Below are 14,843 nucleotides of genomic sequence, written 5' to 3'. Positions count from 1 at the left end.
GCCCATGGGCCGCAGGTTGCCTACCCCTGACCTACATACTGATGTTAGAAATGAAGAATACAAATGTCCTGGTGTCTGCTAGCAGCTAATAACTGGGAGTGAAGACTAGCCTTTGGCATGACTGCAGAGGCCCGGAAACAAGTTTATTCTCCTAAGATTTTCTCATCCCATTTTGAGAATATAACAAACAAAGACCACATCCCTAAAAGATTGCAAGCCCCAAATTTGAAAACAACGGTGCTTTTTCCTTTTTTTTATTTGGGAAAAGTGCTTCTTACAAAAGGCAGCTGCAGAGTAACAGACTTCAGCAACAATTTCTGATTCCATTTAAAAGTGAAAGGAGACACAATCTAAAGGACAGAAGCAGAACAGTTCAAAGACAATCCAGCAGCATTATATGTAATGGAAAGTTAAAATTCCATAAAGGGGGAAGGAAAAGGGGGAAAGAGAGAGGGAAGCTTTGGCAGCACCTTAATATCTTCCTAGCAGAACTGGACCTTGGTTAATTATTTGGCTGTTTGTTCTAGGGATAAAGTAGTAACATGCACATTGTACAGCCAATAAGAGTACAATTGTCTGAAATGAGGTATTCTGCAAGACAACAAAGGGCCTCTTAATTCAGAAACAGAAGGGATCTCTGATAAAACTACTTGTTTAACACAGATGATCTTCAACTTTGCAAAGGCAAAAATGAACACAGATCTCAGTATGGTGGTGTTCTAACTGGGTAATCATGTAGTCTGAACCCTCTTTGGCTAATCGTATTCTTACACCTGTGCAACTCAAATACACACAAGAGAAGGAGAAAAGTGATTGGGAAAAGGGGGAAGAGAGTACTGGTGCCATGAAAGAAGTGCTCTATTCAAGTTCAGGTTCTATTAGCTAGTTTCAAAGAATTAGCTGAGAACCACATTTGCTTCAAAATCCAGTTGGGTGTCAGACATCATGCACCAAAGAAAAGACTGTGTGTAGAAGGTGGGCAGGGTGAGAGAAGAATAAGGGAGTGAAAAGTTTTAATACACACATATACCAAGTTGCACAGCCCTTGGGATACAACTCTGCATTTTATTTGTATATACATACATAGAAAGTTCTCCTTTCACACACAAACACGTTTGCCTTTCATGCCAAACAGTAAAAACCCGGAACATTCGCGCCTGGTTCTGGTTACACAGTAGTAAATAGTAATGTGCAAGTAAACAAGAGGCCAAAACCACAAATGAACACATGAACATGAAGGTGGTGGTAAGGAGGTTTGGAATGGAGCTGAAGCCAGTCAAGAAAATACACCTCTGGCCTGGTATTTGAAGTAGAAAAAATTGTTTCCAAAGTCCATAGTGGAAAGATGCCATCGGCTCATTTCTGCCCATCCCTCTGCCCCCCTCCCCCGGCACTGTACGACCAATGCTCTCATGTTTGTATCTGGGCTCTTCAAGATGAATGTGGAAGTCCTGTAAACACTTGAACCCTGGAACTGGGTAAATCCCGTCAGGAACACAGATATGAAGCAACAAGTCTAATCTAACTGTCTGACAGTTAAATTCATTTGTACAAAAACTAACATTTTAAAGGTTTATTTCATGTCATTTGTTTAACAGAGAAGAAAAAACACACTCCTGGGGCTGGTGGGGGTAGGAGGGGCTTGAAGGTTGAGGGCATGGGAGGGGAGACAGACCCTGGGTAAAAAGTTATTACAACAGCAGCACCTGGAATGGATAGGCCTGCCTAAGAGAAAAAACAAAACAAAACACAGGCACTGCCACAACACCACAGGAAAAGAGCTACTGTCTGAAAATCGAGCAGACAGTCCAAACTCCACAAAGAGGTGCTATAGATCCAAGTCATAATAGTCTTCCAGCTCATCGTGAAACAAGTCCCATTCATCCTCGGAGTCTGTCAGGTCATCATCGCCTCCTGCCGCCAACAACATGAGGAGCATCTCGCCCAGCTCAAAGGTCACCACCTCATCATCATCATTCTCAAAAGGATCGTTGCCCTCCCTCTCTTCAATGAACTCCCAGAACCGGTTTCTCCGCTGGGCCTGCAAGTGGAGCACAGGTTAGTGGCCTCAGGTCAGTGGCAGACTGACACACTCCTCTAAAGACTCCACTACCTATTTCTTGTTCTAATAGTCTAAATTCATCCACCCAAAAGTGAGAACACATAGGGTTTTGGGGAGTGTCAGGCCTGACAATTTAGCACCACAGATACCAGCAGTACACAAAGAGGCTCTACAGTGACTAAGGATGATTCTACACGCGACAGTTGTATGAAAGGCAGAAAAGATTCAGGGATCACACTCTTGGGTACAGTTTCTGCTAAACCATTGATTCAGTCACACACATATGCAGCAAGAGCCTAAAAGCAGCCATAGAAATACCACAGAAATCTGTGACCCATTTGGAGAACAAGCTGTCTAACCACTGATTAGTGGTCTACCAAATGCTAAAACACCACCTATTTTTCCATTACAAAGAAGCAGTAGAATGGTGGTAACTGTGCTGATGGGAGTCCTTGGCAGGTAGCTGTGCATAACTGGCATATTTCAATCTGTTTGGCAGACAACAAGTTCTTCAGGTCTCCATTATATATTTTTCACTGAGGAATTTCCAAATCTGTGCTAGTCAGATGCAGCAAAGACAACAAAGGATTTTGTGGCACTTCAGGAAATAACACAAGGCACAAACTCTCCTGTAATAATAATCTATTTGTTAAGTTTTTAAAATGCCACAGGACTCTACTCTGACTCAGGCACTAAGTCTGCTTTGACAATTCAGTAAGAGAGGTTGTGTTGTTTATTTACAGTTACACGGTTACAGTATGAGAGAGCGAGGATCATGGTATTCCATTTGTTTCCAAAATGAGAGATTATACATATTATTTTCTTTCCATCGTGTTATAAGCAAAAGTTGCCCACTGGGCAAAGGAAATCTGAATGACTATTTTGCTTACAGTTGATCTGATATTGGAGCAGGGAGTGGTGACATGTTTCACAAAACACATGTTTCCGCACAAAATTAACCAACCTATTTCCCCATGACATTTTGTGGATTTCATGAGTTCTCACTGGAATTGTTAACTTATTCAGTATTAAAGGTAAGAAACATTTGTCTCCCTATGACTGGGTTTTGCGGTGTCAAATAGTGGTCTGATTGGCTACACGACAACATAGTGCCATCATGTTCTGTAAATGATCCCTTAGCTGGGATCACAAGAAGCAGCCCATTTTCAAAAGCAACCCTCATCATGATGATTGGAAAGAGGAGCATTTAATATCATAGAAAAAAAGGTAAACAGGGAGGAGGTTATGTGAATTTACAAATCTGAGTCCTATTTATTAGTCCCAACTGAAGTAGGCCCACTGAATTATTTGCTGGTCCAATTCAATGGATCTACTTTAGTTCATACTAACAACAGGACTGAGGCCACTGCACCTGAAGTTTACTCCTTTGCTTAAACAAAATGAGGTACAGCCCTAATTGTATTCCATCACCACCAAAATTCTTTACATACATCCTACTCCCTCCCCCTAAATTAAATGAACCAACAAAAGCTGTGGGACTTACTCTGTATCTATTTGAAGTTCCCACTTTCTGCCTCTGGGGCTCCTCTCGGCGGCCATCGGGATATGCGTGTTTGTAAAAACAGTTCCCTCCAAATGGGCAGCTCCCACGGCCTTCATCAAAATACCTGCATGGCTTGTTGCTGGAAAGGAAAATATCGCAACCCTTACTCACAGCATAGCCAATCAGAATTCAGTACTGCATTTGCTTTGTAATCGAGGTGATACTTTTAGGGGTTTTTTAAAGGGGGGAGGGTATCACCATGGAAGCCATTTTAAAACCGTCAAACATACGTACACAAAGGATAATGTGGATATGAAGACTCGAAATGTGTGCGCATGGGCAGGTGCATGCAAAGGAGAAATTCTGTACTAGCATGTACCATATTTAAGGAGAGGTTTTGATTGGGTGAATAAGGGAATAGCATGTGAGGTGTCTGGCACAAAGGAGTGACAAAGTAACTTGTGTGGCCTACATGCATCTGTTGATAAAGATGCATCTTGTGGAAGGGAGAGGATAGAAAGGAGGTATGAAAGGGCTTTAGGTAACACCTTGCTCTTCTCCGTATACGCCCTTAACGTCTGCAGTCAAGCTTGGTCCGAGGCTGCAGGACTCATACCTCATTGCCTCCTTGTATTTCTGAATGAGTTTCTGCTTCTCTTCCTTCTCCTCCACCCAGTACTCACTTGGAATGACAAAGTTAGATGTGATCCGACATTCTGGGCAGGACCTGGGGAACGAACAGACTGCACTGCAAAATTCCACATATCAGGGGCACTATCTCCAGCTACAGACATACCATGGTATATGCTCTCCTTTAAAAGCGGTCTATTGTACCTCAGATCTTTGTACCATGTTTCTCTCGCAGCCTGACTCTCCCGGCCCCCAACCCCACCATTTTCTGAGATTCTCAATTCTGCCATTTCTCAATTACTTATGAGCATGGGGGGAAAAACATTGCACACACAGACTCATTTTTCTTTAGATATAAATAAATTTATTTCTTTTTGTAACTTTGCTTTCTTTGATGTCCATATTGGTCTAGGTTTCTTTTTTCCAAGCCGACTTAATGGGTCACTGACTCAGTAATGAACTAGAAAGGCAAAAGCTTAGGAAAAACACATTTGAAACTCATCTGTCTCTTTCAACGTATGAACCCAAGTAAGTTTGTTTTGTAACCAATAGGACAGCATGTCACTACCATTTAACAAAAACAAAAGAAAAAAAAAGAAAAAACCCTTAACAATCAAACTAAATGGATCTTGCTGACCAATCAAGAGTACCAAGGCCAAAAGGTATATCCAAAAAACTCCCCCTCAATTCTGAATGGTAACATTACTTATTAAACACAGTCTTGGGATGAAAGAGGGGCGATGTTGCAAGTTCACATAACATACTAATTTCTCCCCAAGAAACAAAGCACAACGGACATGGGGAAGTGCCTCACTTTATGATCTTGCTTTCAAATTGCTTAGCGCTCCTCCACTTGCGGATGCACTTGAGACAGTAAGTGTGATTGCAGTTGGAGAGGATCCCAAAACGACGTTCGCTGGGGTTGGCTTTCTCATACACCACCTCCATGCAGATCCCGCACACCATATCTTTGCTACGCTGGACGGCAAATGAGAGCTCCATGTCCTTCTCATGAGCCTCAATGCAAGACTGCAATGAAAAAAGAAATAAAATGACAGACAACCAATTTCAAAATGACAAACTTGAAATGTGGAAGGTAGTCCCCAAATCTCTATAAAATTCTCTATCTGTGAGGGTCCACAATTGTTCTAGTGCGATTTCCTGTCATCAAGAACTGAGTTCATCCCTTGTGCCTCTCTACTTGGAAGATCAACTCAAGACAGATTCTCTCTACTTGGAAGATTGACTCAAGACAGTTATAACAGAAAAGTTAATTTGCATGAGAGCATAACTTACTTGCAGTGATGTGATGGCAAAAGATTAAGGAGATACTGAAAAGACCATTAGTACATGAATCCTGTCCCTCAAATAATTCTGTACTTACAGGAATTCTGTACAATACAGGAACAGAGTACTACCACTGTTGACTTCTCATATTTCAGTCATTCTTCATCTGGCTTATCCAATTTTCCATGTGTTGTGTTGTAGAATTCAAAGACATAGCTGTGTTAGTTTGGCTCAGTATGCAAAGAGATCTAGTAGCACCTCTGAGACTAATTGAGAGAAAGAAGTCATAGACTTACATCTATTAAAGCTCATCCTACCAACTTCTTTCTCTCAATCTCAAAGGTGCTGCAAGATACCTTTGCGTATTTTGTGTGTCAAGTTAATTCCTTGTCTCTCTTTTCTGTTTCTGATGAAGTCTCTCATGGAAATGTATATGTACAGAAAATACATGGTCTTCACAAAATTGCAAAAGGTTTCTATATGTATAGCAAGCTGCACTACCTTTTACAATACACTCAAGCAGCAACTGTGAATTTGCTATATATTAAAGCAGTGCTCCTCTATCTATTTGGTAGACTGACAAGTCCCCCATGTGCTATTATGCCATATTATCATAATGACCAGCAGCTGATGGTTTGCGAACTGACCTGTGTACCATCACTTTGAGTAGTACTGTTTTAAAACAGGGAGTACAACTGCATGCATTCTCACAGCTCACAGAATATGGAAGCATTTTACATTCCAACAAGCCTGAGACAGGCAACCTGCTATCCTCACAATGTTCTGGAGTAAAATTCCCTTACGCCCCACCTAGCATGGACAATGATCAGGAAGGTACCAGGTGGCCTACCCTTGTGACCAGCTGAATTACAGTCTAACCCTACCCCTAATTGCATTTTTTGCTCAAATCAAGGTATAGTGGGACTATCTTAAAAAAGGAAAATTGTGCTCCCAGAAGCCTTCAAGATGTGCTTCCTCTATGAAACAAAGTGTGGACTCCATATATGCCATACATATATGCCTTAATAAGCAAACATGTGGCTTAAAAGCACTTCCGCCATTGTATTTAACTGTTGTTCAACTCTACTTTAAAGCAATTCATGACACCTTAAATCTCCTTTCACTCCCATCCCCTAATATGCTCTTTTGTTGGCAAATTTTACAGAAAACCTTCTTGCCCTGAGGAGGCTCTCAAGCAACTTGCAATCCTCAAAATACAAGGAAGAATATCTTTAATATTAGGCTTCATTCTGCATTTTCATAAGTCTATACAGTCGCCCCTCCTTTTTCACGGGGGATCTGTTTTGGATCCCCTTGTGAAAATGGAGTTTTGCATATATTCTAGCCCCATTGACTTGAATATAAGCACAGGTACAAATATAAGCAAGGGACGCGAGTCCAAAGACAGCGAGAACGGAGGGAGGACTGTACATTGTTTCACAAAGATAAATGAAGACTGTTCTCTCTACCCACTTCCTATGAAGAGGCCCAATTATCACTTGACTGCTCTGAATATGGGTTGTTGACGAGCATGCCAGGCCCATCAGCCATTTGCCTGTGACCATAACAAGACCTATTTCAAAGACTTATAAGGTTTGTAAGCTTGAAAATGGGGGAAAAAGCCCTGAACTTTTTTGAATGGTAAACTGTTTAATCTATGGTTCTATAACAGGGTAGTGTGATATTGTCCTGTGTCTCACCTTTATGTGCAGAGATCGCTGTGCAGCATCAGCTGGATGGAGGACTTGCAAGCCACACATGTCACACACATCTCCATGGATATATACACAGTTTTCTCCGTAACGGCATTCTCCTACTGCAGCATAGGGACATAGTTGTTTCTTCATCTCCAGGTTTGCTTGTTGTTTCTCATATTCCTCTTCAATGACCATTCCCTGCAAGGGTGCTTCAGTGCAGGAAGGAGCAGCTGTGGGGGGAGGAATCAGAATGATTCAGAACTTGTTCTTCTTCAAGCTGAGGATTTGAATGGCATTCTTTTAAACGCAGCGATTCCCAGATGTTTCGGATTTTAGCTCCCAGAATCCTAGACCACTGGCCAAGATAGCTGAGGCTTCTGGGAGCAGAAGTCCAAAACAACTGGAAGACTAGAGTTTGGGAATAATTGTTTTAAAGAATTATGATCTGAGTCACTTCATTAAAGAAAAATAATCAAAGAGGGATTACTCTAGTCATGATCCTTCTGTCTCCAGTAAAAAACTGCTCCAGTCTTGTGGTAATTTCTAAATTGCTGCTGTTATGTTTGTGGAACTTGAAATATTTTTTATGAAAGGCTTTTTCTAGGTATTTCAGCCACTTTATTTTAATGTCAAGTGCTGACCTGTTGCCCTTGATAATGCCATAACTAGATCTCTCAAGGAATAAGGAACAATCTGCTTCCATGAAACAAGTGTAGCATAAACCCAACTATGCTAGACTCAATGAATCAAGGACAACTTTGTAAATCAAGACTTAAGTAAATTCCATGATTCAATGACTCCACTAACAACTGGATTTTGGCCCACATTTGCAGATCTATTAACATGAGAGAAATGAATAACATGAATTTGACTGCATGACAGTTCTTTCACAAACATCTACAAGTACAGAAATAACTGTATCATACTACCCTGAACACATTTGATCCCATCTGATTTTGAAAGCTAAGCAGGATTAGCACCTGGTACATATTTAGATGGGAGACTACCAAAGAATATCAGGGATTTCTAGGAAGAGCTTGAAAAGAATCTTGCCTCAAAACCTGGAGAGGTACTGTCAGTCAGAAATGGATTTACTCAGTATAAGACAGCTTCCTATGTTCTACTTCCTATGTTCTACTGGTATGTAGTGTAGTTCACTTTTATCCCATCATTCTGCCACTTATGTTTACGTACATAATCAGATACCAGAAATTAGCAATATAAAGATGAATTTCAATTACAGTAGGAGTGAGGAACCTTTAGGCCTAAAGGTGGTTTGGACTACTGCTCTCAGGATCCCTTATTGCTTGCAAGACGTTTGAAGTTGATATCTAAAGTAACTTCAGGGCCAAAGATTTTCCACCCCTAAATTAGAGGTTTACATGCACACATGGATACGCACTGTCCCTAACCATCTTACTAGCAAATATGCCCCAGTGACTATTTTAACTTAATTTCAAAGTTATATATTTGTGAACAGCATGTCAGGGACAAGGTGGAGGCACTAATGGACAGCCTTTGAAACCACATATCCACTATCTTAATATGACTTTGAGCTAAGCATGTAGAACAGGGATAGGTCAAGTTGTTTTAATTTGCTTCAACTGGTTTCAAATTTTATTCTGATATGATTGCTTTTTAATGTTTGTATGCTGTTATTTTTAACTATATTTGTTTTAACTATTGTAAGATTCCTTGACTCCCAAACTGGGAAAGGGGCACAGAATGGTGATGATAGTGTCCCCAAGAACTGTTTTTGTGTCTTCCATTTTTTCCCCCCCTAAATGCCTCCTAGGGGGTATAGAAGGCATTTCCACATTTGGAAGCCCCCTACCCGCCCTAGCCAGAGGTCAAACAGAAGTTCCAGAGCCTTCCAGAACAGTCCGGCCAGAGAGAGGAGAAGGAGAGGAGCTGCTTGGCAGCCATTTTGAGACCGTGTGCTTGAGACCGTGTGCTCGTTGCTGAAGGGGAGGAGCTTCTGTGAGTCACATCTGTGAGTCACAAGGGGGCGGAGCTAGCAGACTAGCTTTATATACCAACTTCCAGAGCCGCACGCCTAACGGCGCGCGAATCTTAGTTTTCTTTAACTGAACAACTCTGCTCAAGTGGCATCAGGTTAGAATCGGATATTGAAACAGAACCTTCCCTTTAAGTGTAAGATAGCAGCCAGTACATTCCTTTAAAGAAGTATTCCCAGTAGATTGACTGTTATACTCATTACTAAAGACTTTGCAGTATGGACAACGAGGGATCTGCTGCAGTCACCTGCAACTCTTGTGGGATGTTTCTCTTCTTGCCTACAGAAGTGGAGAACTTCACATGCACCAAGTGCAAGTTGGTAGCACTCTTGGAGGAGAAAGTGCAGCAGCTGGAGTCCAGAGTAGCTACACTTCAGCAGATTAGGGAACAAGAGGATTTCCTGGACACAATAGAACTAACCATCTTGGATGAGTACCACGCAGAGGAAGATGCTAGGGTGGAAGAGGTCACTTTCCAAACAGAGGAGGCAGACAGCTGGAGGAATGTCACAAAGAGAAGTAAGCCAAGAAGGAATTGTTCGGGGAGCTTGCAACTAGAGAATCGATTCCAAGCTCTTTCCCTTATCAAGAAGGATGAAGAAGAGCAGCATGGACAGACTTCAGGGACGGAGCAGGGGAGCCTGAGAGTCCCACCCGAGGGAACAGTCGCTGCTAAGCCTCGGAGGAGGCGTGTGGTCGTAGTGGGGGACTCCTTGCTGAGGGGTACAGAAGCAGTGATTTGTAGGCCTGACAAGATGTCTCGAGAGGTGTGTTGTCTTCCAGGTGCAAAGATCCGTGATGTGACAGAGAGGCTGACAAGACTGGTCAAGCCTACTGACAAATACCCCTTCCTTTTGGTCCACGTGGGAACTAATGATACTGCAAGACACAGCATTCAGAACATCAAAAGGGATTATGAGGCGCTTGGTAGGAAGCTGAAAGGAATGGATGTACAGGTTGTCATCTCGTCTCTTCTGCCAGTTGAAGGGCATGGTCCAGGAAGGGAGAGGAAAATAGCAGATGTGAACAACTGGCTTCGCAGATGGTGCCGCCGAGAAGGATTTGGATTCTTCGATCATGGGCTGCGGTTCCATGAGGAGGGACTTCTTGCAACAGACGGGTTGCATCTCACGCCAGTTGGAAGAAATGTTTTTGCCAACAGTCTCAATAACTTGATCAGGAGAGCTTTAAACTGAGTTCCGAGGGGAAGGGAGACAATATTAAGGAAGGCGAAAGGGATGGCGAAAATAGTCAAACTGTCACAGAGGAAACAAGGCAAACAGTGCAAGGACCCAACAGTGGGAGGCAAAAAAACTTGCACAGGCAGCAAGTAAAAGGGAACCATGGTCTGCGATGTCTCTACACTAATGCACAGAGCATGGGAAATAAGCAGGATGAACACGAACTCCTAGTACAACAAAGCAAATATGATATAATAGGCATCACTGAAACCTGGTGGGACGAGTCTCATGATTGGAATGTGGAAATAGAGGGGTATAACCTTTTTAAGAGAAATAGGCCAAACAAGAAAGGAGGAGGAATAGCACTATATGTCAGAGATATTTACACCAGTGAAGAGATCCTGGACATCAATCATGGAAGCCAGGTGGAGAGCATCTGGACAAGAATCAAAGGGGAAGGAAACAACAAGGATGTTACAGTGGGAGTCTACTACAGACCCCCAAGTCAGACTGAGGAATTGGATGATGCCTTTCTAGAACAGATGACCACACACTCAGAAAGGAGAGATGTAGTAGTGATGGGCGACTTCAACTACCCTGATATTTGCTGGAAGTCAAACTCAGCAAAATCCTCAAGGTCTAGCAAATTCCTCATTTGCCTGGAAGACAATTTCATGGTCCAAAAGGTGGAAGAGGCAACAAGGGGGTCAGCTATTTTAGATCTGATCCTAACCAACAAGGATGACTTGGTTAATGGGGTGCAAGTGGTGGGATCATTAGGTGGAAGTGACCATGTTCTCCTGGAGTTTGTAATACAGTGGAAAGGAGAAGCCAGGCATAGTCAGACACGCATCCTAGACTTTAGGAGAGCGAATTTCAGTAAACTTAGAGAAGTATTGAGGGCGATTCCATGGTCAGAAATACTAAAAGATAAAGGAGTTCAGGATGGATGGGAGTTTCTCAAAAGAGAGATACTGAAGGCACAATTTCAGACAGTTCCAGTGAGAAAGAAAAACGGGAGGTGTCTCAAGAAACCAGGATGGATGACTAAGGAACTTTCAACTGAGCTAAGTTTGAAACGGAACATGTATAAGAAATGGAAAAAGGGGGAAATCACAAAAAAGGAATTCAAAGAAATAGCAGGCATGTGTAGGGGTAAAGTCAGAAAAGCTAAAGCGCAGAATGAACTCAGGCTTGCTAGAGAGGTTAAGAACAATAAAAAGGGCTTTTTTGGATATGTCCGCAGCAAAAGGAAGAAGAAGGAAACGGTAGGGTCACTGCGTGGAGAAGATGGCAAAATGCTAACAGAAGACAGAGAAAAGGCAGAATTACTCAACACCTTCTTTGCCTCAGTCTTCTCAGAAAAGGCAAAGGGTGCTCAACCTGAGGATAATGGAGCAGAGGACAGAATAGGGGAATTTCAGCACAGAATAAGTAAAGAGATAGTAGAGGAACACCTTATTAATCTAAATGAATTTAAGTCTCCGGGACCAGATGAACTCCATCCAAGGGTATTAAAAGAACTGGCAAATGTAATATCAGAGCCATTGGCAATAATCTTTGAAAACTCCTGGAGAACAGGAGAGATCCCAGCTGACTGGAGGAGGGCAAACGTTGTCCCCATCTTCAAAAAGGGAGAAAAAGAGGATCCCAACAATTATCGTCCAGTTAGTCTGACATCAATACCAGGAAAGATTCTGGAGCAGATCATTAAACAGAGAGTCTGTGAACATCTAGAAGGCAATGCCATAATCACAAAAAGTCAACATGGGTTTCAGAGAAACAAGTCATGCCAGACAAACCTAATCTCTTTCTTTGATAAAATTACCAGCTTGGTAGATGAAGGGAATGCTGTGGATATAGTATATCTTGATTTCAGTAAGGCCTTTGACAAGGTTTCCCATGACATTCTTGCAAACAAGCTTGTAAAATGTGGGCTAGACAAAGGAACTGTTAACTGGATCTGTAATTGGTTGACCGGCCGAACCCAAAGGGTGCTCAACAATGGTTCCTTTTCATCCTGGAGAGAAGTGACCAGTGGGGTCCCACAGGGCTCTGTCCTGGGCCCAGTGCTATTCAACATCTTTATCAATGACCTGGATGACAGAATTGGGAGCATACTTATCAAATTTGCAGATGACACCAAGTTAGGAGGAATAGCTAATACCCCAGAGGACAGGATCAAGATTCAAAATGACCTGAATAGACTAGAAAGCTGGGCCAAAGCTAACAAAATGAAATTCAACACAGAGAAATGTAAGGTATTGCACTTAGGGCGGAAAAATAAAATGCACAGATATAGGATGGGTGACACCTGGCTGAATGAAACTACGTGTGAAAGGGATCTAGGAGTCCAAGTAGACCACAAGTTGAACATGAGTGAACAGTGTGATGCGGCAGCTAAAAAGGCCAATGCTATTTTAGGCTGCATCAATAGAAGTATAGTGTCTAGATCAAGAGAAGTAATAGTGCCACTGTATTCTGCTCTGGTCAGGCCCCACCTAGAATATTGTGTCCAGTTCTGGGCACCACAATTCAGAAAGGACATTGAGAAACTGGAGCGTGTCCAAAGGAGGGCGACAAAAATGGTGAAGGGTCTGGAAACCATGCCCTATGAGGAACGACTTAGGGAGCTGGGGCTGTTTAGCCTGGAGAAAAGAAGGTTAAGAGGTGATATGATAGCCCTGTTTAAATATTTGAAAGGATGTCATATTGAAGAGGGAGCAAGCTTGTTCTCTGCTGCTCCAGAGAACAGGACCCGGAACAATGGATGCAAGCTACAGGAAAAGAGATTCCACCTGAACATTAGGAGGAACTTCCTGACAGTAAGGGCTGTTCGACAGTGGAATGCACTCCCTCGGAGGGTGATAGAGTCTCCTTCCTTGGAGGTCTTTAAACAGAGGCTGGATGGCCATCTGTCAGGGATGCTTTGAATTGGATTTCCTGCATGGCAGGGGGTTGGACTGGATGGCCCTAGTGGTCTCTTCCAACTCTATGATTCTATGATTCTATGATTCTAAGTTTTCCCTAAAAAATTTTTGACCATAAATGCCCTGTAGAGGCTGTGGGGTGCATTTTCATCACACTTCTCTCCCATCAATTTAGGCCCAGGAGGGACTTTTTTTGAAACAGGAAGTGAAAAGGTAGATATTTCTGCTAAATTTGTTACCGAAATTGCCCCAGGGCCTAAAACAGTCCAGGAAGGTCCCAAATCAAGGTGAAAATGCTCCCATGCCTCCTATTTGGGGAAATTTTGGAACAACTGAAACTTTTTTTTTGCAGGAGCAGGCACGGGGTGGGTGGGTAGTGCAGCCCTCCATGGTCTCCTAGGGCTAAATCAGTCCCCCACAGTTGCCCCAATGGACAGGCCTGTAACTTAGCCCTTAGCCCTAACCGACATCTCTGGCTCTCTTTTCTTCCTCTTTATAGGCTTATGTTTGCATATCCGCTTGTGATAAGGCTTCGCTACCACAAGCAGTGTGTGTGTGTGTTGTGTGCCTTCAAGTTGCTTCAGACTTATGGCAAGTCTAAGGCGACCCTGAGGTCAAGGGGTTTTCTTGGAATTTTTGTTCAGAGGAGGTTTACCATTGCCATCCTCTGAGGTTGAATGTGACTTGCCCCAAGTCCTCCAGTGGATTTCATGGATTAACTGGGAATCAAATCCTAGTCTTGAGAGTTGCATTCAAACATTCAAACCCCTATGCTGAGACTTCTGAATTAAACAAGGATGCATTGTATGTATGCAATTTTTATCTCTTTTATTTTATTGTTCACATGTCGTGCAAACACACAAACACATCTTCAGCATCTCTATGTAGGGATGAGAAACACTCCTGCTTGAAACTCTGAAGAGCTGCTGCCAATTAGCACAGGCAGTATAGAGCTAAATGGACCAATGGTGTGATTTCATAGAAAGCAGCTTTGTGTTCTCTCTCTCTTTGAAGCAATGTAACCTTCCACTGAACTGTTACTATATTTTAAGAGTTTAAAATCCCATGAAGTGCCAATATTGACAACTGCAGTTTATTATTACTACCATAAATCAACTTACCACGACCACAGTATGGCTGCCCAGGAACAAACTCCACTGCATTGACCCAATCTTCAGCTACAGCTCCTGCAGCTGCCAAGTTTCTGTCTTCAACCTCAGTCTCACCAGTGTTCACTTCAAGTGTTCCAGGTGATGGCGTCACATCTGTGGAAACTGAAGGATAGGTTTTTGCAGCTGGACTCACAGTAGTCACTTCTTCCCTTTTCAATGGCTTGGTATGTTCATATCTGATAAGGACAAAATGAGAACTGGATTTTCCCCTCCCCAGCAAAAACAGCAAAATGTGTAGAACATTACACAAAATATCATTTATAAGAAACTGCTTTCAATATATGCAGTATATGGCACATTAGAAGGGAAGGTTCTGTTGGTGTTCCTCTAGTACAAACCAGGCACCAGGCCTACTGTATGTG

The 14,843-nt window shown here is 42.5% G+C and overlaps 1 protein-coding gene across 4 annotated transcripts in view; it reads right to left on the bottom strand.

Moving 5' to 3' along the window:
- Positions 1–238: 238 nt before the first annotated feature.
- MKRN1 (makorin ring finger protein 1) overlaps positions 239–14,843 on the bottom strand; it is a 33,408-nt gene continuing 18,803 nt past the window's right edge. For 2 of the 4 annotated variants that reach the window (XM_089527904.1, XM_089527902.1), the window contains 6 exons: positions 14,431–14,657; positions 7,184–7,410; positions 5,011–5,225; positions 4,183–4,293; positions 3,567–3,705; positions 239–2,041 (listed from right to left, as the gene is read on the bottom strand). In XM_089527904.1, the coding sequence (XP_089384030.1) occupies positions 1,829–2,041; positions 3,567–3,705; positions 4,183–4,293; positions 5,011–5,225; positions 7,184–7,410; positions 14,431–14,657 (1,132 nt within the window). In that variant the 3' untranslated portion in view covers positions 239–1,828. The remainder of the gene's footprint in view (positions 2,042–3,566; positions 3,706–4,182; positions 4,294–5,010; positions 5,226–7,183; positions 7,411–14,430; positions 14,658–14,843) is intronic. The other 2 variants (XM_089527905.1, XM_089527903.1) reach the window with 2 other exon arrangements.

This window comes from Sceloporus occidentalis, unplaced genomic scaffold (genome assembly GCF_023333645.1).
Source record: "Sceloporus occidentalis isolate IW3139 unplaced genomic scaffold, rSceOcc1.0.p SCAF_5, whole genome shotgun sequence".
Classification (NCBI taxonomy): Eukaryota; Metazoa; Chordata; class Lepidosauria; order Squamata; family Phrynosomatidae; genus Sceloporus; species Sceloporus occidentalis.
The sequence above is the reverse complement of the archived record's forward strand: the minus strand, read 5'-3'. Positions and strand labels throughout refer to the sequence as shown.